General features: G+C 57.9%; 3 protein-coding genes and 1 long non-coding RNA gene across 11 annotated transcripts; 1 reads left to right on the top strand and 3 right to left on the bottom strand.

The window, feature by feature from the left end:
• Positions 1 to 218: 218 nt before the first annotated feature.
• B4GALNT1 (beta-1,4-N-acetyl-galactosaminyltransferase 1) lies at positions 219 to 6,753 on the top strand. 2 transcript variants are annotated; one of them, XM_059936318.1, is made up of 11 exons: positions 219 to 280; positions 876 to 1,094; positions 1,634 to 1,798; positions 1,935 to 2,041; positions 2,509 to 2,549; positions 2,697 to 2,877; positions 3,878 to 3,976; positions 4,126 to 4,316; positions 4,789 to 4,929; positions 5,179 to 5,419; positions 6,055 to 6,753. In XM_059936318.1, the coding sequence occupies exons 2-11, from the start codon at positions 877 to 879 to the stop codon at positions 6,270 to 6,272; spliced, it is 1,602 nt and encodes a 533-aa protein (XP_059792301.1). In that variant the 5' UTR covers positions 219 to 280; position 876; the 3' UTR covers positions 6,273 to 6,753. The 2 variants fall into 2 exon arrangements, with proteins under 2 accessions (XP_059792301.1, XP_059792300.1); XM_059936317.1 differs by lacking the exons at positions 219 to 280; positions 3,878 to 3,976 and having other exon boundaries at positions 862 to 1,094.
• On the bottom strand, positions 3,956 to 5,562 carry LOC132373341 (uncharacterized). The gene is made up of 3 exons (XR_009505408.1): positions 5,224 to 5,562; positions 4,779 to 4,926; positions 3,956 to 4,011 (listed from the first exon to the last, which is right to left on the bottom strand). It is a non-coding gene; the product is annotated as an uncharacterized LOC132373341 (long non-coding RNA).
• Positions 6,754 to 6,847: 94 nt separating the features above from the next.
• Positions 6,848 to 13,932, bottom strand: LOC132373338 (solute carrier family 26 member 10-like). Of its 2 annotated transcripts, none has more exons than XM_059936309.1 (18): positions 13,560 to 13,932; positions 12,980 to 13,090; positions 12,262 to 12,419; positions 11,906 to 12,070; positions 11,491 to 11,643; positions 10,680 to 10,762; positions 10,383 to 10,530; positions 10,159 to 10,272; positions 9,111 to 9,188; positions 8,926 to 9,021; positions 8,408 to 8,514; positions 8,227 to 8,296; positions 8,038 to 8,154; positions 7,863 to 7,896; positions 7,701 to 7,783; positions 7,543 to 7,597; positions 7,260 to 7,425; positions 6,848 to 7,006 (listed from the first exon to the last, which is right to left on the bottom strand). In XM_059936309.1, exons 1-17 carry the CDS (start codon positions 13,900 to 13,902, stop codon positions 7,304 to 7,306), a joined length of 2,037 nt encoding a protein of 678 aa, XP_059792292.1. In that variant the 5' UTR covers positions 13,903 to 13,932; the 3' UTR covers positions 6,848 to 7,006; positions 7,260 to 7,303. The 2 variants fall into 2 exon arrangements, with proteins under 2 accessions (XP_059792292.1, XP_059792291.1); XM_059936308.1 differs by having other exon boundaries at positions 7,319 to 7,425.
• Positions 13,933 to 15,765: 1,833 nt separating this feature from the next.
• Positions 15,766 to 22,852, bottom strand: ARHGEF25 (Rho guanine nucleotide exchange factor 25). 6 transcript variants are annotated; one of them, XM_059936311.1, is made up of 16 exons: positions 22,681 to 22,848; positions 22,277 to 22,391; positions 19,800 to 20,014; positions 19,568 to 19,663; positions 19,414 to 19,487; positions 19,177 to 19,243; positions 18,884 to 18,987; positions 18,626 to 18,695; positions 18,417 to 18,506; positions 18,227 to 18,319; positions 17,988 to 18,038; positions 17,737 to 17,814; positions 17,350 to 17,550; positions 17,016 to 17,196; positions 16,537 to 16,748; positions 15,766 to 16,230 (listed from the first exon to the last, which is right to left on the bottom strand). In XM_059936311.1, exons 1-16 carry the CDS (start codon positions 22,777 to 22,779, stop codon positions 16,120 to 16,122), a joined length of 1,857 nt encoding a protein of 618 aa, XP_059792294.1. In that variant the 5' UTR covers positions 22,780 to 22,848; the 3' UTR covers positions 15,766 to 16,119. The 6 variants fall into 6 exon arrangements, with proteins under 6 accessions (XP_059792294.1, XP_059792296.1, XP_059792298.1 ...); XM_059936313.1 differs by having other exon boundaries at positions 16,633 to 16,748; positions 22,681 to 22,847; XM_059936315.1 differs by lacking the exon at positions 22,681 to 22,848 and adding an exon at positions 22,542 to 22,614.
• Positions 22,853 to 22,979: the final 127 nt, after the last annotated feature.

Genomic DNA, 22,979 nt, shown 5'->3' with positions numbered 1-22,979 from the left:
TTTGTTTCTGGGACTGGGGTGCGGCGGTTTCTCGACTCCGATCCCCACCCCCGCAGGAAACGCCCAGAACCACCCCAGCGCCTTGGTCTACAAAGCCCGGAGAGTCCGAAGGCGGGAGGGGTCGGGCGCGCTCGGGAGGCAGGAGGTTCCCCTCACTCTCAGCCTCACACCCGACTCCCCCATCAGGCCGCCTCCAGCCCCATGAGGACCCCCAGGCCGGAGCTGAGAGCCTGGCGCAGCCCGGACCGAAATCTTGCGGCGGCCTCAGAGCGTTAGACAGGTCAGTGCCCGGGCGGGATAAGGGGCCGAGCCGGAGGCGGGAGCAGGCGCGCACGCCGGTCCACCTTGTCCCCCCCCCGCACGGCTTCTCGAGGCCACTCACGGGGTCACCTCCGCCGGGGCCACCCAGTAGCGCGGGCGTGATTCTGCATTTTTCATGACAGGCAAGGTGTGGCGCTGCCCTCTGCAGCCCAGCCGGGGCCAGGTGATGCTCGGACTGAGGGGTTGGGGGATGCGCGGGCCAGGGGAGGTGGCGGGCTCGGGAACATCAGCTGTTCTAATAAAATGGTGCTCTTCTACTTATGAGCCGCCGCGTCGAAACCACTACCTCCAACGGTCTCTTGCTTCAAGATGCCCGGCCTCGGGCGTGAGAGGAAAGCGAGATGCGGGAGAGGGAGAGAAGAAAGGAGGCCGGGAGACCCGAGGCCCGGGGAGTGAGGGGAGGGGGACAGGGGTACCGATTCGCTATGCAAATCCTGGCGCGCGAGATGTGGAGAGCCCCGGGTGGCCGGCAGGAGCCTCTGGAAGCGCGGGGGCCCCAACCCACGCCTTCGCTGCCCACCTTTCTCACTCTCCCACCCCTACCGCCCACCCAGGATGCGGCTGGGCCGCCGGGCCCTCTGTGTGCTGGTCCTGCTGCTGGCCTGCGCCTCGCTGGGGCTCCTGTACGCGAGCACCCGGGTCGCACCGGGCCTCCAGGCACCTCTTGCGCTGTGGACGCCCCTGCAGGGCAACCCCAGGCCAGAATTGCCAGGTCTTGCCCCCGAGCCCCGGTACGCACACATCCCAGTCAGGATCAAGGAGCAAGCGGTGGGGTGAGTGCAAGGAGTCGTGGTACCGGCATGGCACTCGCTGGGGGGGCGGCGTGGGAAGCTTTTGTTTCCTCCACTGCTGAGCTCTGATGCCTGGGTTCCCCCCGACTGGTTGCGGAGGGGTGAAGTGGGAGGTGGAGGGGGCTACTGAGTCTTGTGCTGGCTGGGGGGACAAATCTGTCCTCCAAGAACCTTGTCATGGTATGGGGAAGGGAGGGTGTGCAGTCAGGGGAGGGCCCTGACTTTCTGAGTCCTGGTGATTCCTTGTGAAAGGACAGTCCAGGTGGGGTCCTAATGGCGTGTAGGCAACTCTGAACATCTAGCAATTGGCCCTATTCTACACCTCTGTAAAATCCAGATTTAGGGGATGGGTCATCCCTTTGGTGGTTCCTCCTCCTGGGGACTATTTGAAGAGCAGTGTTTAAGGGGACAGATTCTGGATGGACAGGGTTGAAAGGCCAAGATGTGGGTCCTGTGTAAATGTTCTGTGGGATGAGTGAGCTGCATGGCTGGGCTCTGAGGACCCTTCCTCCCGGCTCCAGGCTGCTGTCCACAAACAATTGCAGTTGTGAATCCAGTGGGGGGAGCCTTCACCTCCCCTTCCAGAGGCAGGTCCAAGCCATTGACTTCACCAAGGCCTTTGACTCTGAGGAGCTGAGGGCTGCGTCTGCCTTGAGGGAGCAGGAGTTCCAGGCCTTCCTTTCAAGGTACCGGTACAAGTGGGAAGGGAGGGCATGACTCTGTAGGGGGAGAGCAGTGGGAAGCCTGGAGGGTGGGTGTGGCAGGAGGGAGAGCCCGTCTCCCCCTGACTGCTCCTCTGTCCTCCCCCTCCTTCACTGCCAGGAGCCAGTCTGCTGCTGACCAGCTGCTCATAGCCCCTGCCAACTCCCCACTACAGTACCCCCTGCAGGGTGTGGAGGTCCAGCCCCTCAGGAGCATCTTGGTGCCAGGTGGGGAGAACGGTCCTAGGGGATGACCTAAGCCACAGTGGGGGCTGGCAGAGCCCAGGTTGGGTGAGGAAGAATGAGGGAAGATTGGAATGGGAGGTGGGGGACTTCTGATGAAAGGGAGACTTGAGGTCAGGGAGGGCTCATGAGGTGGGAGATGGGGACAGAAGGGACTCTAAGATTGTCAGGAATTGTAGAAGACAGTGACTGGAGAGGTTTGGGGAGAAGGGTCTATTCTTGCTGACTGGCCGAAGTTAGGTGGACAGGTAGGGCAGGCCACAGAAGAGCTACTGCTTTGATGGGAAGGAGTAAAAAATCAGTTACTCTGGGCTATGCCACGCAATGTGCCCTGCTGTGGCCTCAACAAGAGGGATGCATGAGAAACTCTGTGCTGTGTGTGGTGAAAGAGGGGAGAGAAAATGAGGAATTCCAGATTGTCTGTGATTTTGATCCCCTCTCCTTCCTCCCAGGACTGAGCCTGCAGGCCACTTCTGGTCAGGAGGTATACCAGGTGAGAAGAAACAGGAGGGCGAGGAGGCCAGGTGGGCATTAAGGATGCCGGGAGGGCAACAAGGCTGCCAAAGGAGGGATGGAGGAACCAGGGAGGCAAGAGGTGGGTCTAGGGCCTCACCCTGCACTCTCCAATCCCCTCTCCCAGGTGAACCTGACTGCCTCCTTGGGCACCTGGGACGTGGCAGGGGAAGTGACTGGAGTGACTCTCACTGGAGAGGGGCAGCCAGATCTCACCCTCGCCAGCCCAGGGCTGGACCAACTCAATCGGCAGCTGCAACTGGTCACTTATAGCAGCCGAAGCTACCAGGCAAACACAGCAGACATAGGTGCGAGGCCCAGGTGGAGGTAGTAACAGGCTGGGTGAACACAGGGAACCCAGAAAGGCAGGAGCGAGCAAGTGGCAGAGGGTGTGGGAGACACTCGGGCGATGGCCAGCGCTGCCCAGCTACACAATGGGCATTTCAGCTGGGCCAGCAGGGCCAGGGAGGGAGAGAAGGGGCCTTTGTTCATCTGGGGCTGGAGCAGGCCACAGGGAAACCCGAGCCTTGGGTGTGTCCCCCCTTCAGGCCAACCATGGGGGCCCCAGGAAGTGACCTGCCCCAGGAGCCAGAAGACTCAAGCTCTATTCCCAGCCCACCACTTACTAGAGGGCAAAGGGCTTTATCTCCCAGAGCCCCCATTTCTCCTCTAGCAAAAGGGGCATAACACAGCCCTCCTGCTTCTCTCCAAAGCTTCTATACCAAACCTACTCCCACTTTGGAGCCTTTGCACTTGCTGTTCCCTCTGCCTAGAATGCCCTTCCCGCAGATTTTTGCATAGCTGGCTCCTTCCTATCATTTGGATCTCAGCTCAAATGGCTCCTCTTCACTATCACATTACTTGTCTTATTTTCTATTCAATACTTATCTGTATCTGAATTTTCTTATTTACTTAGCCTGGAACCAGACTGACTAGGTTCCTATCCCAGCTTTGTTGCTTAATAGTTGGGTAATTATGGACATGTTAACTTCTCTGTGCCTTCTTTTTCTGTAGTAGGAATCTACTTAATAGGGCTACTGTGAGGATTAAGTGAGTTCATATATTTAAGGTAATTTTAAAAGTGCCTGGCACATAGTAAATGCTCAATAAAAGTTAGCTTCTAATGAACTCTTTTATCATCTTTCTCCCACCCATTAAAATGTAAGTTCCATGGGGATAAGAACCTTGCATTCTTGTCTAACAGGGCCTAGAAAAGTGCTACACAGAGTAGGCGCTTAAATATTGATTTACTGAAAAGACAATGTTGTCCAAGCCCTAGGGGCCACATCTCATGTCCTTTCTTCCCAGTCCGGTTCTCCACCGAGGGACACGAAGTTGCCTTCACCATACGCATAAGACACCCACCCAGCCCTCAGCTGTACCCACCTGGGTCTCCATCCCTGGGAGGTGAGACTGGTGTGCTCAGGGACATAGATCCAGCCCTGATGGGGAGCAAGTTGGGAGAGGGCGACAAGTTGGGAGACATTCCTGGGAGATGTCTCCCTGCTCCTCACTCCCTACTCTCCTCTGCACCTAACCCTGCCCCTCTCTCCCAGCCCAGTACAACATCAGCGCTCTGGTCACCATTGCCACTAAGACCTTCCTTCGTTACAATCGGCTACGGGCACTCATCGCCAGCATCCGCCGCTTCTACCCGACAGTCACAGTGGTAATCGCCGACGACAGCGACAAGCCAGAGAGTGTTAGAGGTCCCCACATCGAGCACTATCTCATGCCTTTTGGCAAGGTGCGCGGCCAGCGAGGCTGAACTGTGCGCCACAGGGCACCGGGAGGGGGCGCACCCTCAGTCTGCAGTCTCCAGAATAGTGATTCCAGGATTACCTGCCTCAGAATCACTGAGGCGCCTGTTAACCATGAGGATTTCTGGAATGTAAACTCCACGGGAGCAGGAATCGTGTGTCTTATTAGCGCTGCATTCTTAGAATGGTGCTTAGCACCTACTGGGGGACTCAATAAATAGTTGATGAATGAATGAACTCAGTAATTAAATGCATTCCAATACCCTCCCCCAGAACACTGACTCAGCGCCTCGCACAAGTGGGAAATGCATTTTTTACCTAGCTCCCGGCCATTCGTAAGCACTCGAAAGTTTGGAGAGGGGCATAGGCTGTTGAGAGGGGTCAGGAGTGAGGAGGAAAGGTGGCAGAGGGCTACGTGCTATCTCGACAGCATCGCCAACCGTACTTACCCTTCCCCAGGGCTGGTTCGCAGGCCGGAACCTGGCCGTATCCCAAGTAACCACCAAGTACGTGCTGTGGGTGGACGACGACTTCGTCTTCACGGCGCGGACACGACTGGAGAGGCTTGTGGACGTGCTGGAGCGGACGCCGCTGGACCTGGTAGGGGAGGGGCCTTGAGATGTAGGATGGGAGGAGGGCCTTCGGCCGACTGAGGCCGCGGCCGGCCGGTAGACCCGACTGAGGGCAGCCAGCCCTGGGACGGGAGGGGACGACGAAGCGGAGCCTGAGGCACTATCTGGGTCCTGCAGGGGAGAAGCGGGAAAGGACGGGGCAGGAGAGCCGCCCTGGGGGGGAGAGGATCCCCTTCCGGTCCGCGCCCCGCCTGCAGCCGTCCTCCCGCCCCGGCAGGTGGGGGGCGCGGTGCGCGAGATCTCCGGCTTCGCCACCACCTACCGGCAGCTGCTGAGCGTGGAGCCCGGCGCGCCAGGCCGCGGGAACTGCCTCCGGCAGAAGCGCGGCTTCCACCACGAGCTCGTCGGCTTCCCAGGGTGCGTGGTCACCGACGGCGTGGTCAACTTCTTCCTGGCGCGCACTGACAAGGTGCGCGAGGTCGGCTTTGACCCGCGCCTCAGCCGCGTGGCGCACCTGGGTGAGTGGCGCCCCCTCCTGGCCGGGCCCGGCAGGGACCCCGCGGGGCGCTGGGCTGGGCTCGGTGCAGTAAGGCGCCAAGGGCCCTGGGTACTACTCCCCGACCACCCCCGCGGAGCCCACGGCTGCTACTGGGGCCCCTAGAGCAGTTCTACGAAGATTTACCAAGACCTGTGCCCGGGCAAGAGAGAGAGCTTCCACCCTCCCAGCCCCGAACATCATTTAAACCTCCCCAGCCAGTACAACTGCTGGGTCCGTCTTGAACTTCCCCACCACTGTCACCTGCACCTTTATCTCGCTCCCAGCCGTATCCCCTGGTTCAGACCACCTCGGAGCAGCCCATTCGGCATTTATTGAACCTCTGGGTGTGTGTGTGTTGGGGGCGGGGCGGGGCAGGGCGGGGCGGGGGGTGGGGCGGAGGATCAGTTTTCAAAGCACGAGGTAAGGATATTGACTCCATTTTATACAAGAGTAAAACTAAGACTCAAAAGGGTTGATTTACGTGCCCAAGGTCCTTAGAAATGGGGTCTTTGCTATATGCACCCAGCATATCCCAAATCTCAGTTCTCCTTTAATGGTGGGGCGTCTGTATCCTCAAGACCCTTCATTGTGTACTCGCCTTTCCTCCACCCCCAGAATTCTTCCTGGATGGACTTGGTACTCTTCGGGTGGGCTCCTGCTCAGACGTTGTTGTGGATCATGCATCCAAGTTGAAGTTGCCTTGGACATCAAGGGATGCTAGCGCAGAGACTTACGCTCGATACCGTTACCCGGGATCACTGGATGAAAGTCAGGTGGCCAAACACCGCCTGCTCTTCTTCAAACACCGGCTCCAGTGCATGACCTCAGAGTGACGGCCACTCAGGGCCTTGCAACTGTCAGGCTGGGCCTACCTCCTTGCCCCTGCCAGGAATATCTAGCAAACCCACCAGCCAGTGACCACTCCACTGACTGTCCCCAATCTCCTTCAGAACTTGATCCCAAATAGGGGCTTGTCCTGGTGACATTCCTCCTTTCTGCGAGTGCCCAGGGGCATGATGGAGCCATAACTCATCCCACAGCCAGTGCCAAGTCCTCCCCCCACCCCCTTCCCATAGGGCAGGAAGTGGGGGGGTTGCTTTCCAAGTGCCAAAGAGCCCACGGGGACTCTAAAAACCTAAAGCGGAAACACTCTCCTCTCATCTCCTGGGGACCAAGGGGGTGGGGAAGCCCCCAGTATATATTCCCAGGGCTGGGCCTCCCTCGCATCCCTGGATCCAGGACTCTGTGCAGCGACTGCAGCGCCACCCCATGGAGAGAACTGGTGACGGGAGCTGGTGTGGGGACCAGTGAACATACAGGTGAAAGCCATTTTCAGTTGTGTCTCTGCAATGCTGTGCGCATGGAGGAACGGGGCACCAAGGGTCTGTGTGCAGACACCCAGACTCACTTCATGAACCCCAGAGGCTCTCAGCTTCATTTTATTAGTTACATTAAGTAAGGGGGCTCAGGGACCCTGGCCCTCCTCACACACATGCTGTTGGGACCCTGCACACTCCACGTGACCGGGTCAGACCCACACTGTGCAAGTCTTTGGACCAGTGAGCTCCTGGAAAAGGGAAGGGACATGTCAGAAGTAGATTAGGTGCCCCCCTCCCTCACCCCAAACTTGGCAGTCCTCTCAGGGGTACACTGCCTGCTTTGGAAGCTTAATTCCTCAGTTCTTCACCCACAGCTGGGCCCAGTCTCCCTGGTTTAGTCTTATATAGACTAATCACTTCATCCCCACCCCTTTCCTTCATCTCCCTCTTCAGCCCCCTTCACAAATCCCTCTGCCTGGATCTTCAGTCACTGACTCACACCTCCTTCGCCATAGCCCAGCACCTCCTGGCTTCCATTCCCGTTGCTATTGCCGCCTCACCAGTCTCTCCAGGGCATATGCAGCTGCATCCTGGACACTCACAAACAGCTGTTCTGGGGTCACTCTATCCAGGAGTCCTGCCTGGGTCAGTGTCCCCAGCACTGAGGCTGTGTGGAGAAGGGGTCAGGCTCTCAGGTCCTACATCTACACCGTGTCCTCTTCCTTCCCCCAAAGCATCCAGTCACTCCCCAGTCTCCAGATCCCTTCCATCCTCCACATCTCACCATTACACTGAGCCAGGAGAAGGTGGATCCCAGCATCTCGGCATCGGCTGGCCAGCTACGTGGGGTGGGGGGAGGGGGGAGAGCAGGGGGTTAAATCCTATATCAGAGAGGATTCGTGGGACAAGGGGACTTTCTCCTTAACCTACCCTCTCCCTCACCTGAACCACTTCTCTGGCCCCTGCAGCATCTGCAAAGGTGACACCACTGCAGTCTAGGACTACCACTCTGACAGGCTCAGCAACTAGGATGGCAGAAGGCAGGAGTACCCAGATGCCTCCATGGGTTGTGCCCAAATCTCCCTCATTGTCATCCCATCTCACCTGCATCAGGTGGGCCATCTGTCTTTGGGGCCTCCTGTGAGTAGAAAAGGGTAGTCACCATCTCTGAGACACAAGCACGAACATGCACCCCTTGAGCACAATGACCCCCCCTCAGAACACCCACCTGCCTCCCACCCCCAAAGAAGCCATACTCCCCTTTGACCAAGTCCCTCACCTTGCCTCCTTCTCCAAGCCCCAGATGCCACTCCAGGATGCGGCGAAACCGCCCACGGGTCCCAAAGTAGAGCGGTGTTGGATAGCTCAGGATGCAGAGCCCTGGGACCTGGAGGAGCTAAGGGGTCAGAGGGTCAGTGAAACATCCAAGTCTAATCTTCCCTTCCTTCTTTGGCTGTAGCCCACCCACCTTGTGACTCTCTCTGAGTGGCCTGTAGAGCTCTGTCCCCTCAGCCAGTCCAAGTGCCAGGCACTGTACCCTGGGCAGGAAGCTGGAGTCAGATTCCCAGCCTGACCTGGCTGGAGAGTCACCCCAAGCACTCTTTTCTCTTCCCTCCTCTCATCTTGACTCCCCTCATCTCTACTCCCACCTCTGGGTGCGGCAGACCACAGTCATCATGGAGAAGACCACACCTACAGCCAGGCCCAGGTCCACACTCAGGGTCACGACAGCCACCCATGTGACCATCCACACAGCCTGCAGGACATGGATGGGAGCGAAATGACCAAAAGAAATGCCAGGCCATCACTGCCAGGGAAAGGGGTCCAGGGGCAGTGACTGCCGGGGCAAGTGATGGGGAGGGATGGCCCAGGAGAAAGTAGAAACAATGACAGAAGGAAGGAGTGGGATGGACCTAATAGGGGATACACACCAAGTGTAATGACCCCAGACCTTGAACCATCTGGGGAGTTACAAATATTCAGGTCTGAAGAGGTTTAAGCTCCACCCTTCACCTTGTCTCTGAGTAAAGGGATTAGGAGGTATACATGTTGGGGGTGGGTGGGTTGCAGAACTTAGGACCGGGACAATTAGCTTTGATCAAGGGCAGAGGCTGGGGATGCTGGTAAATGGGAGGGGGCGTCCGAGGGTAATGCTGCCATTTCTCACAAAGTCCACGCGGCTGATGCGCCATAGTTGTGGAAGTTCTCGCATCTGGAAGAACATCTGGCGCATGCTGGAGATGTTGATGCAGGCCAAGACAGCCTTGGGGCAGAGGAGGTAAGCTGACCACCCCAGTGTGCAGGGATGTCGCCACCCCTCCCAGCCACCCCTCCACCTCCTCTGCTGCTTACCTTGGGCAGATAGTAGAAGAAAGGCCCCAGCCACAGCAGCACAGACAGGACAACCATACAGGAGAAGAGGCCTGCCAGCTAGAGGGAAGGAGGGATGGAAGCAAGAAGGAAGGGAACCTCACCCACCCCCACGTGAGAGTTGGTCTCCCTGCCTACTCTGCCTCATCCTCCTTGGAAGTCTCCCTCCTCCCAAATCCCCTTCCACACTGATATTCTTCACCCCTCAACCCCCTTCTTGATATTCTGCCGCTCACACCTACCTTTCCCCTCCCCCAATTAAATGCCTGTCATTTGCTGGTCTGCCCCAAGATATAGTTCAACATCCCTATTTTTGTAGCCTACCTCCATCTTTTTTTAAAACTTTATTGGAGCATAGTTGATTTACAATGTTGTGTTAGTTTCGGCTGTACAGCAAAGTGAATCAGTCATACATATACATATATCCATTCTTTTTTAGATTCTTTTCCCATAGTCATTACAGAGTATTGAGTAGAGTCCCCTGTGCTATACAGTAGGTCCTTATTAGCTATCTATTTTATATATAGTAGTGTGTATACGTCAATCCCAATCTCCCAATTTATCCCTCCCCCACCAGCGTACCTTCATCTTAAAAGCCACTGTTGGATGACCCTAAAAGCAGGCTAATCACATGCTTAGGGCACCAACAAAGTACAGGAAACCAAAAATATAAGGGAGAGACTTTGAAATGTGATATTTCTTTTTAAAAGAAAATGTCCTCACAAGGAAAAACACCAGAATTTTGTTTCTTAAATTTATTTTCCAGATTAGTATTGTTCTTATTTTGAACTACATATAGGGCACCATAAACTTTTTCAGTGCTTAGAGTCTACAAAGGTCTTAATGGACCTTTCTTCTCTTCTATACCTCCTACCCAGGTAATCCCATCTCCTCACTCACCTTCCCTCACAGAATTCCATCCTTCTCTATAGAGCTGCCAACTGGGGATCTGCCAATCTTCCACTTGTTCCACCACCACCCAACCTGGATGCCCCTCCCCCCTTCTCCTCACCCAAGGACGTGCTCTTACCTGTGTGTTCCCACCAGCATCCACTAGTAGGCTGGTTGTGGCCAATGTGGCCGAGTTGGGAAAGCAAGAGAAGAGGGAGGAGATGAGGTTGGAGACACCATGTGCAAAGAGCTCCTGGAGGGATGCAGTGAGATGAAGAGGAGACAAAGGCATGGCTGGGAGGGGGGAATCACATTAGGGGGTTGTCTCCTGAATGAGGTTGGGGTCCTCACTCAAAGTCACACCTGGTTGGAATCAATAGTGTAGCTGTACTTGTCTGCATAGATGGAGGCCAGGGAGGCAGACACTGCGAAGGTAACCAGTGCCATGGGCAACGAGTCGGCCAGAATCCTGGGCAGCTCAGCCAGGCTGGGGAGGAGAGGCTGGGGAAATCTAGAGAGAGAGGAATCCATGGTGAGGATGGGTTGGGTATAACAAGGATACGAGCAAGAGAGAGGAAATAGCATAGGGCAGGACAGGGGAAGGTGTTGGGTGGGAGAGTTGTGAGAAAAGAAAACTGGTGCCTTTTCATTCTCTCTTACCCTCCGGGCAGCAGTCCAACTATCTGGACGTTGTATCTTGTGTCCAGGGAAGAGGTGAAACAGAGCACGGAGGCCAGAAGCACCTGGGAAAGAGAGCAAATTAGAGCATGGGAGGAGATAGGCCCCTGGCAGACGCTAGAAGGAGCTCAATATGAGAGAGGATTGCAACGCAGGATTAGGTGGTTGCAGGAGCCCAGCAACTGGGGTAGCTGGGATGTTTTGGGGATGGGTGCCTAACAACTGGTTTAGAGTGAAGGAAAGTGGGGATGGGAAAGAAGAATGATGTATGCCTGGAGCTATGGAGAGAGATGGACGGGAGGAAGTAAGAGGGGGCTGCTATGAGGGATGGTGGATATCAAGAGGTACAATCGAGCCATTCTAAGCAGGGAAGCTGGGTTATATCACGGGATATATGGGGTATCTGTGGAGACGAGGAGAGCCCGTTTAGTTGGGGAGAGAGAGAAACGTAGGTGGACGCGGGAAGGAGGATAAACCGTGAATTACAGTGCAGGACCGGTGAGGGGAGAGACGGGAGTGGAGGTGCCGTGGCGAGCGACACCGCAAGGGGGCGCTGTAAGGAGGAAGAAGGCTTTCTAAGACGCCTACAGCCAGCTTTTTGAGAGAAGGGGGGAGGTTTGGGTGGGGGATTCCCGAGGGTCAAAGTGTTCTGGGAAGAGGCCTGGAAAAGTACACATGTAAGCAGGACCTCTCATCTGTGACCTCTCTGCACTCCACGAGGGGGCGGCAGCGGCCAGTTCCTACAGGACGGGCAGGGTCTGTGCGGTGCACGGGGCTGGGACCCCATCCTCACCATGACGATTTCCCCTGGGATCGGGGTGGGCAGCCGGTCTCGGAACCTCACGTTCAATTCCTTGACGGGCACGAGCAGCGCCAGGCTGAGTGCCGAGACGGTCAGTTCGGCGGGACTGCTCCGCGGCAGCGCCGTCAGCACGGCGGCCAGCGTCTACGGGCAGGGGCAGTGAGCAGAGGGCCTGGGGCCAGGGTAGACTGCCCCCAGCGCGAACCCACCAGACTGAGGCGAGGCCTTCTCTCCTGGCTCCCATCAGGGCTTCCACCTCCTCAGCGACCCTCATTCAGCCACGTGGTTCTGACCTTTTCTCCGCCCGTGCCACACACTATCCCTCCACTCGCCGCCCTTCCTTTCTTTACGGGTTTCCCTCTTCCCGGGACCGCTAGAAGCCTCTTCGCTCTTCTCCCACCCTCACCTTGAAGAGAGCGAAGCAGCCGATCTGACGCGGGAGGGGCAACCCCAAAAGGCTAGGCAGTTGGGACACGAGCACGTGCAGGGCGGCCCCACTGGTCAGCGCCTTGACTACAGGCTCCGACAAAAAGGTGGCCAGGACGCCGAGCTGCAGCGCGAACATTCCCAGCTGCGGGGGAGAAGATGCGCCATCACCACTAGAGAAGGAGCAGACCAGCCCCGGCGCAGTGCACCAGCTTGTCCGCGCACCTCTCCCGCCTAGACCGGTGCTGGAGACTTGTCCCTCCCTCTCCCCTGGCCCAATTCCCCGGGCCCCCAGCGTGGATTCCCTCAGGGTCCTCCCCCAAGGTCCTCCCTCACCATCAGTGCCCCGCTCCCGAAGGCCATGGCCGCAGCCGCACCAACCCGCTGAGCATCCAGCTGTTCCCTCTCGATGCCGCTCAGGTTCCCCTCGAGGGGTTCAGGCACCAGCCGCTCCACGGCCGAGCCCGTCATAAGGCTGAGTACCGCGAAAGTTCCTAGGGCCGGGGGACAAATGCAGAGATCACCAGCTGTGCCACCTGGGGCGCGGCGACAGCCCAGGCTTCGCGCTCTCCGCCCAGGATGCTGCCGTCAGACGCCCTCTCCTAGAAGGCTTGCTGCTCAGGTGAAGACTCTGGGGCCAAGAGCTGGTGCAGCAGCTCGGAACCAGCGGTGAGGGGGGAAAGGAGGGAGCACCCGCCGGGAAAAAACTTCTCCCAACTGCGTCCCTGCCCCCTCCTGCAGACGCCCTGGGGACTGCCTGCTCCTGTGGGCGACAGCGTATCTCCTTTCCCCTCTTCCAAGTCGTAGAGACATTCATTTTAACCAAATTTCATGGAGAGGAAAAGTCCGAGTAAACTCCCGCCTCTTTGCACCCACTCAGCTCCCGCAGCGAGCACTGCCTAGGTCAGAGGTTCACGGCAGTGTAGCGGTAGAGGCGGAAGGGAAGGCAGGGGACGTGAAGACGGGAATAAGGGCGAGGGAGCTTACAAGAACGGAAGCCTCAAACCCCTGTCCTTTCCACCCCACAGAGGAGAGGAGTCACTGGGTCACTCACCGGTGGACAGGTGTCTCCCAGTACCCAACAAGGTGTAGATGAGGACGGGAAAGAAAGAAGTGTAGAGTCCGAACACTGGGGGCACAGAGGTCAGGAGAGCAAAAGCCATGCCTGGGGGAGTAGTGGAAGGAAAGGTCTCCGGTGTGTGGGTTAGGGGGCAGGGTGCCCAGCCTCCAGGACTGCCCTTCCCTTCCCGCACTCTTGGAGGCTGGCCCGGGGACTCTAAATCACGCCACATGAGGGAACTGAGGGGTTAACGGGCCTCGATGGGAGGTCGTGGGGCGGATAAGGTCAGAGATCTGTGTCGGCCGCGTCCTGGGGGGCAGGCGTCCGGCCTCTCTCCAGTTCCCTGAGCCGGACCGTGTCCAAGACTTCGCGCATAATTGCACAGATGAGGGGAGCTGGGGGTGGGGATCTGATGGAGCTCCACTGTCCTTACCCAGAACTTGGCCTCAGGTCCCTGTCGCCGAGCCCTCAAGCCACACTAACCCACCACTTCGCTACCGGTTCCCAGGCCCCGTGCCAACCCGAAGCCCTCTAGAGCTTGGGCCCCTGACAGGCTGCTGCTGGCGCCGCTCACCCTGGGGCACGTGCACGATGCCCACGGTCACTCCGGCCACCGCATCCCCGAGCAGCCAGGGCCGCCAGCGGTAGTGGGGCAGCCAACGCAGCGGGGGCAGCCGCGCCCGCAGCAGGCGCCACGCCCCCGGTCCGGAACAGGCGCGGGCCCGCCGCCTCCAAAGCCGGCGCAGCCGCGACCAGCGGGGCTCCGCGAGTAGCTCGGCCTCCTGCTCTGCGTCCCCGAAGAGCTGCTGAAACCGAGCCTCGGTAAGAGGTTCCCTGAACTTGGCGCCCAGGGGGGACTTAAGGTCGGAGGCCTCTCCCGGACCTGGGCAGGTGCTGGCACCGGGTAGCCCACTCATTTTGCCCTCGGCCACCTCCAACTCCGCCCAGTCTTAAATACCCCTCCGCCCGCGGGCCCCGGGTCCCGCCTCCGCGAAGCAGGGTCCAATCCCGTCCTGGAGGGCGCCCTCTCTTGGGGACCTTCTACAGTCAGGAGCCGGCTGCGCCTTGGGGAGGGGGTGTCTCTATGTTAGGCGTTTCCTCAGACATCCTTGGCCGGATCGCTCGCTCTGCAGCCTGCTATGGGGGGAGGGATGGCTGTGGAAAGGGGTAGGAGCCAGAGAGGTAGGGCAAAAGACAAACGCGCCCCATCACCCAACACCCACTATTTACCGCTCCTAGGTCTTTTGACTCCCGCCTTCTCGCTCCCGGTTCCTTTCCGCATCTGCACCTTGGGCGAAGACAGACGCTGACTCCTCTAGGGTTACTGGTCATTCCCAGGGCCGCTGCATTGCCCACAAGAAGATTCAGCGGCGTTCCAACCTCCCTTTCCCCCACCAGACCCAAATCCTCATGGGGCGCAGCTTGTCCCCAGAAAGTGTAAGGGGCTCCATTGGCCTCAGCTGTCTCACAAACTATCTAGATGGGAAGCAGCTGCTATTGGATACGGTTGGATAGAGAACCGCCCTGCCACACACACACCTCTCTGCTGGGAGTGGCTGGGCCTAAATTCCCAGTTCAGGGCCTCAGGGGGAACACTGAACAGACAGGGAACTTTGATTTTATTTCTCAGAAGCCAAAAACACTGAAGCACTGTTTATTACATACCAGTGCTATTCACAAAGTGGGCACTCTACAACACATATGTGGTTAAATTAAGCACAAAAGGGTCACCCACCCACCTCATGTACCCCTGTGGTCCCTAAAGAGATACAAAGGTTCTGAGCTCCAGAATTCTATTTGCCCCATCCCCTCCTCCATTCACAAGAATCCTTAGCACCCCTCCCCAGTCCCTGACCCCAAAGCCCTGGGGGTGGGGTACAGTGAGGGTGGGTCTCCCCTCTTCAATTCCTCCTATTGTTCCCCAGAAGTCTTATCTGGGCTGTACGTCCTGTCCCCTCCACCTTAGAGGTCCCTCCCCCCATTGTGGCCAGAGAGACCTCAGGCCCACAGGGAGACTCCAGCTCCTCCTCACCCTCCCACCCCAGCAGTCTATTGTCTGCTGAGGAAGCTCAAGTACACGTGACTGGGCCCAGGGGACAGATGGACACAGTGGACACACCGATGCCCAAGGACCCAGGACAGGGCATCTGGACATGGATCTCTGCACATTTGGCTCTCTATCCCAGGGGCTGCCCCAGAAGTTGGGAGGGGTGAAGACCCCTTTGGGCTCTCCACTCTTGGGTCTGTGGCTTGAAGAAGAATCCCTTCCTGCTCAGTATGGATATGCCTTACAACCTCCCAGACAGCAAAAATAAGGATACCCAGAGCCAGAAGGGGCCACAGCCCCCAGCATCCTCTCCACCTCCCCGTGTTCCCTCAGCTGAACATGGTGGCCCCAGAAAGAAAGGTACATTGGGCATTCGGTGCTTTAGAATCTGGGTGTTGGGGGGAATGGTGGGAAGTCACCCCACAGTGGGCTTTCCAGTGGGGTCTAGAACAGAGACCAGAGGGGAGGGAAAGAGGGACTGGGTAAAGGGGAGGATACGTCAAGGTTCTGGGGTTTTCCAGTAGCCCTAAGCTCCAGGTCTAGACTGAGAGATGCTGCAACTGCAGGTGAGGGACAAAGATAATTACATCTTTTATCTTACATCCCGCACCCTTCTCCTTTCACCAGACCCCTCCTCAAATAACTGATCTGAGGGGCCAGCTGATCTCTTCCATACCCCTTTACCCCACTTACCCCTACTTCAGCTTCCCCTTCCCTCTGCCAAGACAGCAGCTTTAGTGATATAACAAAACCTTTATTCTCAAAAAACAGAAAAAACAAAATCAAAAACAAAACCAATAGTTTCTGTCTGGCCCTTGCCCCAGCCCTCCTACCCACCCACATATCCTCCTTTTGGGGGGACCTGTGATGCATGTATAGGGGTGGGGGCTGAAGGAACCTGTGTTCCTTGAGCAGAAAGAAGTCTTTCTGAGTCTAGGTTCCCTCCTCCAAGTTGACACTCCCAGCCTTGCCCACCCTCCAGATACACCAAGAGGGAGGAATTCTGGGGCGCTGCCAGAAGGATTGCCCTGCAGTTCCTGGGGGAACAGAGTGGCTGAGTCAGCACCACCCCCATGGCCTTCACCAGTTACAGCTCATCTTCATCCAGCTTGGCAAGTCTGGCTTGGCAGGGAGGGGAGTTTGGAATTGGTGGAACTGGAGGAGAGTCATGAGGAGCCTGGGGGATGTCACTGGAGGCCTGAAGAGAGACTCAAGTCAGAGGATCAAAAAAGTTCAGGAATCCACCCTCACTCCTCTCTTGTCAGTGTAAGCCCCTAGTCAAGCCACCCCCTCTTGCCAGACATCTTAGATTATCTGAGACCATCAGCTTCTCCCAGGGTTAAACTGGAGTGGGGGAGGGCGAGAGATGGGAGGTAGGAAGGGGCAGACAAAAGGAAGGTGGTGGAAGAAAGGAACGATACGGGGGAAGGAGGTTTGGGGATCCTGGAACAAAAGAGGACCTCCCCATTCTGCCCTTACAACCAGGGAACTCCATTCCTCATACCTGTGTGTCCAGGGACAGGGGGACTCTGGCCACCTGCCCTTTGGGAAACAGCAGCAGGGAGGGAAGAAAGCCATTGATGGGTGTGTGTGTGCTGACCTGGGCCCGATCTCCAGGCCGAATTCTCCCGGGGCTCCCCACCCCAGGACCTCCTGGCCGTCCCAGGCTGTTGGTCTGGCTCTCCCGTCTCTGGTACTCAATGGGTGACTGCAGTGCTGGGGCAAACAAAGGGACAGAAGGAGGGTTACAGCAGAGACACGCCCTTTCCCAGGGGCTCTGCTCTCAAGAACTGTCGGCCAATGTAAGTCGCTTGAGGCTTTAGGGGATTCTGAGTTACTAAATCTTGAGCTAGTAGTGGAAAAGTGAGGATGAGGGATGGGGAGAAGCTGGGGTGAGGGCAGGGATTGGAGACTGGGCGGTGAGGGATTCAGGAGATCCAAGGACCAAGGGAGGATGTCGGGGAGGGAGGGTGAGAGCTTCACCATTGAGAAAGTCCCGCTGGCTTTCCAGGATCTGAGCCACTTGTTTGATCCAGGCCTGACTGACCGCAGGGTCTGCAGTCTGCAGGACATAGCGCTGGATCCCACCCTCTGGCCCTCTGGAGGTCAGTGCAAAGCGGCAAGGGTCGCCTTGGAGGTTCCCCTCCAGTCCCAGGCAGCTCACCTGGATTGGCAAACAAGAGGTAGCCCCCAAATTCTTCAGGCCCTCTCTGGTTCCTGTCCCCTCCAACAAATCCAAGAGGATCTGAGAGGCCTCCATCCTCTCAGAGGCCTCCCCTAGCCCAGTCAGACCTCTCCCTTGGGACACCCTCCCCACCTTGATGCTGCTTTTGTACACATATCCAGGCTGCGTTCCACCTCTCACTCCTCCTCCCAGGGCCTCGCTGAAGATGATGATTTGCTCAAAGAGGAAGACACGTCTCTCTCGACCTCGAGAAGAGAGCAGTCCCCCAGCCTCGGGCTCTGTGACCCAGAATGTGTCCTGGCCCAAGAGCTTCCCCTGAGCAGTCAATTTGCCCTGAAACCAAAGGAGAATGGCCTTTGAGAAAAACAATAAGAGAAAAGGGGCAACTCTCTGCTCCTCCCTCCTTCCCCTGACACTCCCAACCAACCATCTCCTGTCAGCCCCAGGAGAGCACAGTTCCCTGTAAGGATCTCCTGAGTGCTCAGCCTGGGGCAGAAGAGCATTACTCCATCCCTGTACCTCAAACCCCCGCAGTCTCCCCAGGGTCATCATGTCATTACAGCGCTTGGGTACGAAGCACATGACCTCCACAGCTTGCTGGGACAAAAGTGAAAAGAAGAGCACTGTCATCATTGGGAAAGAGGCGTCTTCAGACCATGTTTCTATCGCCAACCAGCCTTCCCCTTCACCACCCATGGAGCTGGAGGAACCCAGGAGACTAAGAAGATGAGGTGTGCGTGGTGTGTCCTATGAGATCTGGGAGTACTCACCTCCAGCTCTTCAGTATCCATCCCAGCTCTACTATAATACTTGAGAAAATCCTAAGACACAGAGAAGAAATGCTCAGGGAGGTTATGAGAACATCCTCAAAAGCCCTCACATCCTCCCTTGAGGACACAGGTGAGGGCCCCCCGGAAGTCTGGGTGGGGAGCCTTAGGAACCCTGGGGAGACGAATGAGGAAAGGGCCATCCCAACCAGCTGTGCCCCCAGGGAACAGGTGGCCCTGACCTTGAGCAGCAGCTGGTATTTCATGATCCTCTGCACTGGTTTGATGAGGAGGTCGTTGAGCTGCAGGCGGTGCCCCAGCTGCTGCCGGAGCTCCTGGGGACAGGGACAGACGGGGTGGTTTTGCAGCCTGGAAAGCCTGCTCATGCTGATGATTCTGTCCCCCTTTCCCCAAGGTATCTCAGCCACTGACCTCAAAATAGCTGTCCCCAAATTCTGATACCACATGCTCTGACTTGGGCTTATTCTGACAGTACACCACGTACATATGCAGGCGGCGCTCCTAACAGGAGGAAAATTCAAGAAAGAGTAGAGTGAGTGAGGAGAGAGGGCACATCTCCAGAAAGTCCTGACCCACTCCCAAGCCCCTCCCCTCCTGGGCCCCACTCTCTCAAGCCTCACATGTTTGATGAATAGCTGAGCCAGCCAATCAGGATCCTTCAAACACCGCTGTAACTCCTGCAGGAAATAGCTGGAGGGGTAGGGAGGGAAAAGGCTGGTCAAATACCCCTACTCCAAGCAACTCAGAGCTGTCTGCCCTGGTAGTGTTCCCCACGAAGTCTCTCCAAACATTCCTCAGGCAACAATGGGCCCGTGGGTAGGATACAGAGACCACCAGACATATGCCCCTCCCCTCGCTCTCAGGGATCCATCACTCACTCTCGATGCCACTCGTAGATTTGCTGAATGTTCCCAAACACAATCCTGTCACGACCTCGAAGATTCTCGGGTACCCCCTGAGCAGCCATGGTGGCCATGTAACCCTGTGGGAAGGTTGGGTGGGAACATGAGTGTGTGGAGCCAGTCCTGGTGGGAACCTCCCCTCCCCAAGAAGTCCAGGATGTAGGGGAGACTGGGAAGGTGGGACAGAGGAGCAACAAGGCATCTCCTAACATTAGCCCTGGGGAGAGGGAAAGGGCTGGGCCAGGGCTGGGAAGGGAAAAGGGAGCTACCTCTACAATCTGCCCCAAGTCGTCCACGTACATTTTCTCTGTCTCTACCAGTTCACTCAGGACGTACCTGGGAAGAGAACAGGTTTAGCCACTTCCTCCCTCCTGGACTAGAAGCCCCTTCATTGCCACAGCCAACCTCAGGGGAAATTCCAAGTCTCAAATCTAAAATGTGAGAGACAATCCTCTGGAAGTTGTGCGACTGCGGGGGTCAGGGATAGAGAGTGTGTGGACACTTACATACTCCTTTCCAGAGCCTTCTTCTGGTCCTCTTCACTCTCAGGGGCTTGGGACAAAGTCTCCTCTTCAGGTGGCTGTAAGGAAGAACATCCCAGAGTAAGCAAATGGATGCCTCTTGGGTGAGGGGAGCCACGCCAGACTCATTTCTTCATACCTGCGTCTTATCCCCAGGGCCCCCCAACAATGTGGTCAGCAGGGTCAGTTCTGGCAGCTCCTCTCCTGTGGCTAAAGCTGGTTCCAGCATCCAGTTCTGGGGGCCAGAGGTCAAGTCTCAAAGGTCAGGGACAGTAGCTGTATCTCCCCAGTGACCAGTGGCCCCCCCAACCTGCCCTCTCCCAGCACCCTTCATGGATGTCCTACATGCTTCTCTGGTGCTCCCTCCTCACCTCATATGGTCCAGCCTGGCCACCTTCTGCCTCAGTTTCCACACTGAGACAATGTTTAGAATGATCCAACCATCTTCTCAGGCCACTGACTGGCCCTGGGGGTCCCGGGGAACAGGGGCCAGAGCTGAGGCCAGAGCTGGGGCCAGAGGGAGCAGCCAGACCCGAGGCAGCTGAAGCCGAGATACTCCCCTCACTGCCAGCAATGGAATAGGATTCTAAGGGGGTGGGGTAGGGGGAGAAAGGGGGTGATAAATTTTGCTTCAGCTCCAGATTCAGGGTCCCTAGGGAGCTCCCAGAGTCTCTGCTCTGTGATGCTCAGCCCCTCTCCCTCAGGGCTCACTTTCTTGCCATCCTCATTGGAGTTGGCCAGGAGAGAAAATTTCACCAGGACACCCTTGGGAGGAAGGACAGAAAACACCTGGCTCCCTAGGCCTGGAACCCCCCAGTTACATGTGGGGGTTCCCCCATATCTGAGCATGGCACCAATATGGGGGTGAGGGCAGCCATCCGGGCAGACACTGGAAGCTGGGGGTGGCCATCTGCTCTCCTACAACCCTCCCCCTTGCAATGGGTACAGACCATTCTCTGAGAAGGGCGGGGGGGGGGGAGAAAAAGAGCTTAAGAGCCCATCTGCCACCCCCAGACCCCTCCTCCACCAAGTGCAGTAGTCACTATAAAAAGAAAAGACTTCTGCAGCCCACCTTCCCAGCACATGCACAAACCCAATAGAGGGGGCAAGTGAGGAGAGCTCATCGGTGTTATCCTTGGCCTGGGCTCAGGGACAGAGGAGCTGTGATTTGGGGAAAAGCCCCTGGTAGACCCTCCTCATCCCTCATTCCTCCATCCCCCTGTCCCTCTTCAGATGTGAAGTAGATTCTCAGCAAAAGAATTTGAGGGAAGATGTGGTCTAGGCATAAGGGGATTGTGCATACCCAGTTGAGAGGAGTCCCCTGCCCCTTCCCCAATTTCCTTAACTTTAACTGATAGAAATTTGAAGGCAAGAGGGGATCTTAGAGATCAACTATTAGGTCACTTTCCTGGAAAACACAGGTATAGTCTCCAGCCTCTAAATCCCTAGCGCCGGGACAGACACAAGTCCTGAACCCTCAGCCCGCCCCCCACTCAACACTGGGCCCTCGCGACCTTACACTCACCACGTCCCCCCCGGGCGAAGCAGCAGCCGCATTTTGCCAGCACTTTTCGGATCACGCGGGGACAGGCACAGCGACCCCCCTCTTGCCCCCCCCGCATGGCGCCCAGGCCCCCCCGCACCCCCCACCCGGGCGGGCCATGCAGGGGGAATCACGGGGGGCGGGGACGGCGCAGGGCGCACACCCCCCCTCCCTCCTACCCCGCTCCAGGCTGGGGGAGGGGGGGGGAGGGAGGGAATGGGAAGGGGGGGTCCAGGGGTAGGCGGAAGTCTGGTCTGGAAAAGGGCTGGGGACTCTGCAGAGAGGGCGGCGCGGGGCCGGGCCACCGAGCTGGGCGGGGAGGGTTTCCGGAACCCAGTCGGTGCGGGGCCCAGGGTCCAGATGTCCAGCGGGAAGGGGAGGGATGGTGGAGGAGGCTGGGCCGGGATGCGGCAGCCTCTCCAGCTCCGTCTCCGGCCTCCCGGATTGGGGATGGTTCTAGGCCCGGGCAGGGGAGGAGGCGGGGGCCGACTCCCCGAGTCACTGGCGCTGCGCGGGTCCCGGCCGAGCGGCGAGCAGAATAACAGGCCCCGCCGCCGGGTCGCCGCGGGGAGGGGCCTCTGCGGCCCAGCTCCGCCTTCTCCCTCGCTTTCCCCCTTCAGCCAGTGCCGGGTTCCCGCCCCAATTCCCCCTCCCCCAGGCACCACCTTGTTCCCACTCCAAGTCCCCAGCGCCTCCGCCCCTCCTCTCTAGCCTGGGCTCCCCAGCCCCGGGTTCCCTCTCCCTCCCGCATCTCCGGCTCCGACTGCGGAGCACTGGGGTGGGGGTTAAGCCCGGCAGCGGGGTCTGCTAGGGTCGCCCCTCGGCCTCTGCGGCGGAGAAGGGCGCGGCGGATGGGGCCTTAGCCTGTGCGAAGAGGTCCTGGGGTTGGGACTGTGTCTAGCCGCGCAGGGGTGGACAAGGTCCCCCAGTAGGGGGTGCGTGAATGGGGAGCTCTTTGTGGGGAACACAGCCCGGGTACCGCCCTCTCGCCGGACCCTTCTTTCCTCCAGGGCCCGGGACTCCAGCTGAGGCTAATCACCAATTAAGGAGAAGTCCTGGAGACTCGGCTGGCGAGGGGCCAGGGGTGGGGCGCGGGGACACTACGCCAGCGGGGGCTCGGGACCCGCTGAGGTGGGGGACACACAGCAGGCTAGAGGGCGAGAAGAAGCGTGGAGGTCTCAGAGTTTATATGGGTCTCATGCAAATTAGATGCGAACCTTTATACTAATACGAGCAGCATATTTTTTAATTCGCCACTTTGCGCAGGATGACAAACTGTGCCCCACCCCACCCCTAGCTTCTTACCGGGCAGCGGAGCCCAGGCGGGGACCTCGCGTTCGCGCTCCCCTCTCTGATTCCCCTCCATACAGTTAGATTCTGGCTCGGTCCCCCCCGGCCCTAGGGGGCTTCTCTTCGGGTGCTGCGGGGACAGAGTGATCGTAAGAAACCCGCCCTCCACGCCCAGCCTAGACCTCCCGCTTCCCCTTCTCCCTCCTGTCAAAATCCACTTTGTTATAAAAGGGTCGTCGCCAAGGCTGGGGTGGAGAGAGCAGTTTACCCAAGAACGTGCCTATGATCCTCTTAATGGAACTTTTGGATTCCTGCGACTACCCCGAAGAATTCTTGTTTGCGGTAAATTGAGTTGTGGGGTGCAGCCATCCTGAAGCCCCCTAAAGACCCCCGACCCCACCGTGGTCCCCCTTTCTTACCCCCTCCTGCCCGGGTAGGGCGCATGCGCGGAGCATGCCCCCCATGACCCCCAGTATCCGGTCAGTGCGGCCAGGGGCGGGGCGGTCCGGGGGCTTCATGCTGGACCCCTACCCTCCTCCAAGTTTCAGAGCCGAGGGGGCACGGAAGCTGGGGGGCTCTGAGGCCAGCGTGCGTCCGGGGAGTTGCCGCCGCGGAATCCGCCCCCTGCCCGGCTCCGCCCCCACTCCCACCCCAGCCAAACTTTTCAAAAGGGGTAGGGTTGTTCCTTTCTCTGCAACCGTAGTTCAGCAACAAACAA

The sequence above is a fragment of the Balaenoptera ricei genome, chromosome 10, assembly GCF_028023285.1.
Source record: "Balaenoptera ricei isolate mBalRic1 chromosome 10, mBalRic1.hap2, whole genome shotgun sequence".
Classification (NCBI taxonomy): Eukaryota; Metazoa; Chordata; class Mammalia; order Artiodactyla; family Balaenopteridae; genus Balaenoptera; species Balaenoptera ricei.
The sequence above is the reverse complement of the archived record's forward strand: the minus strand, read 5'-3'. Positions and strand labels throughout refer to the sequence as shown.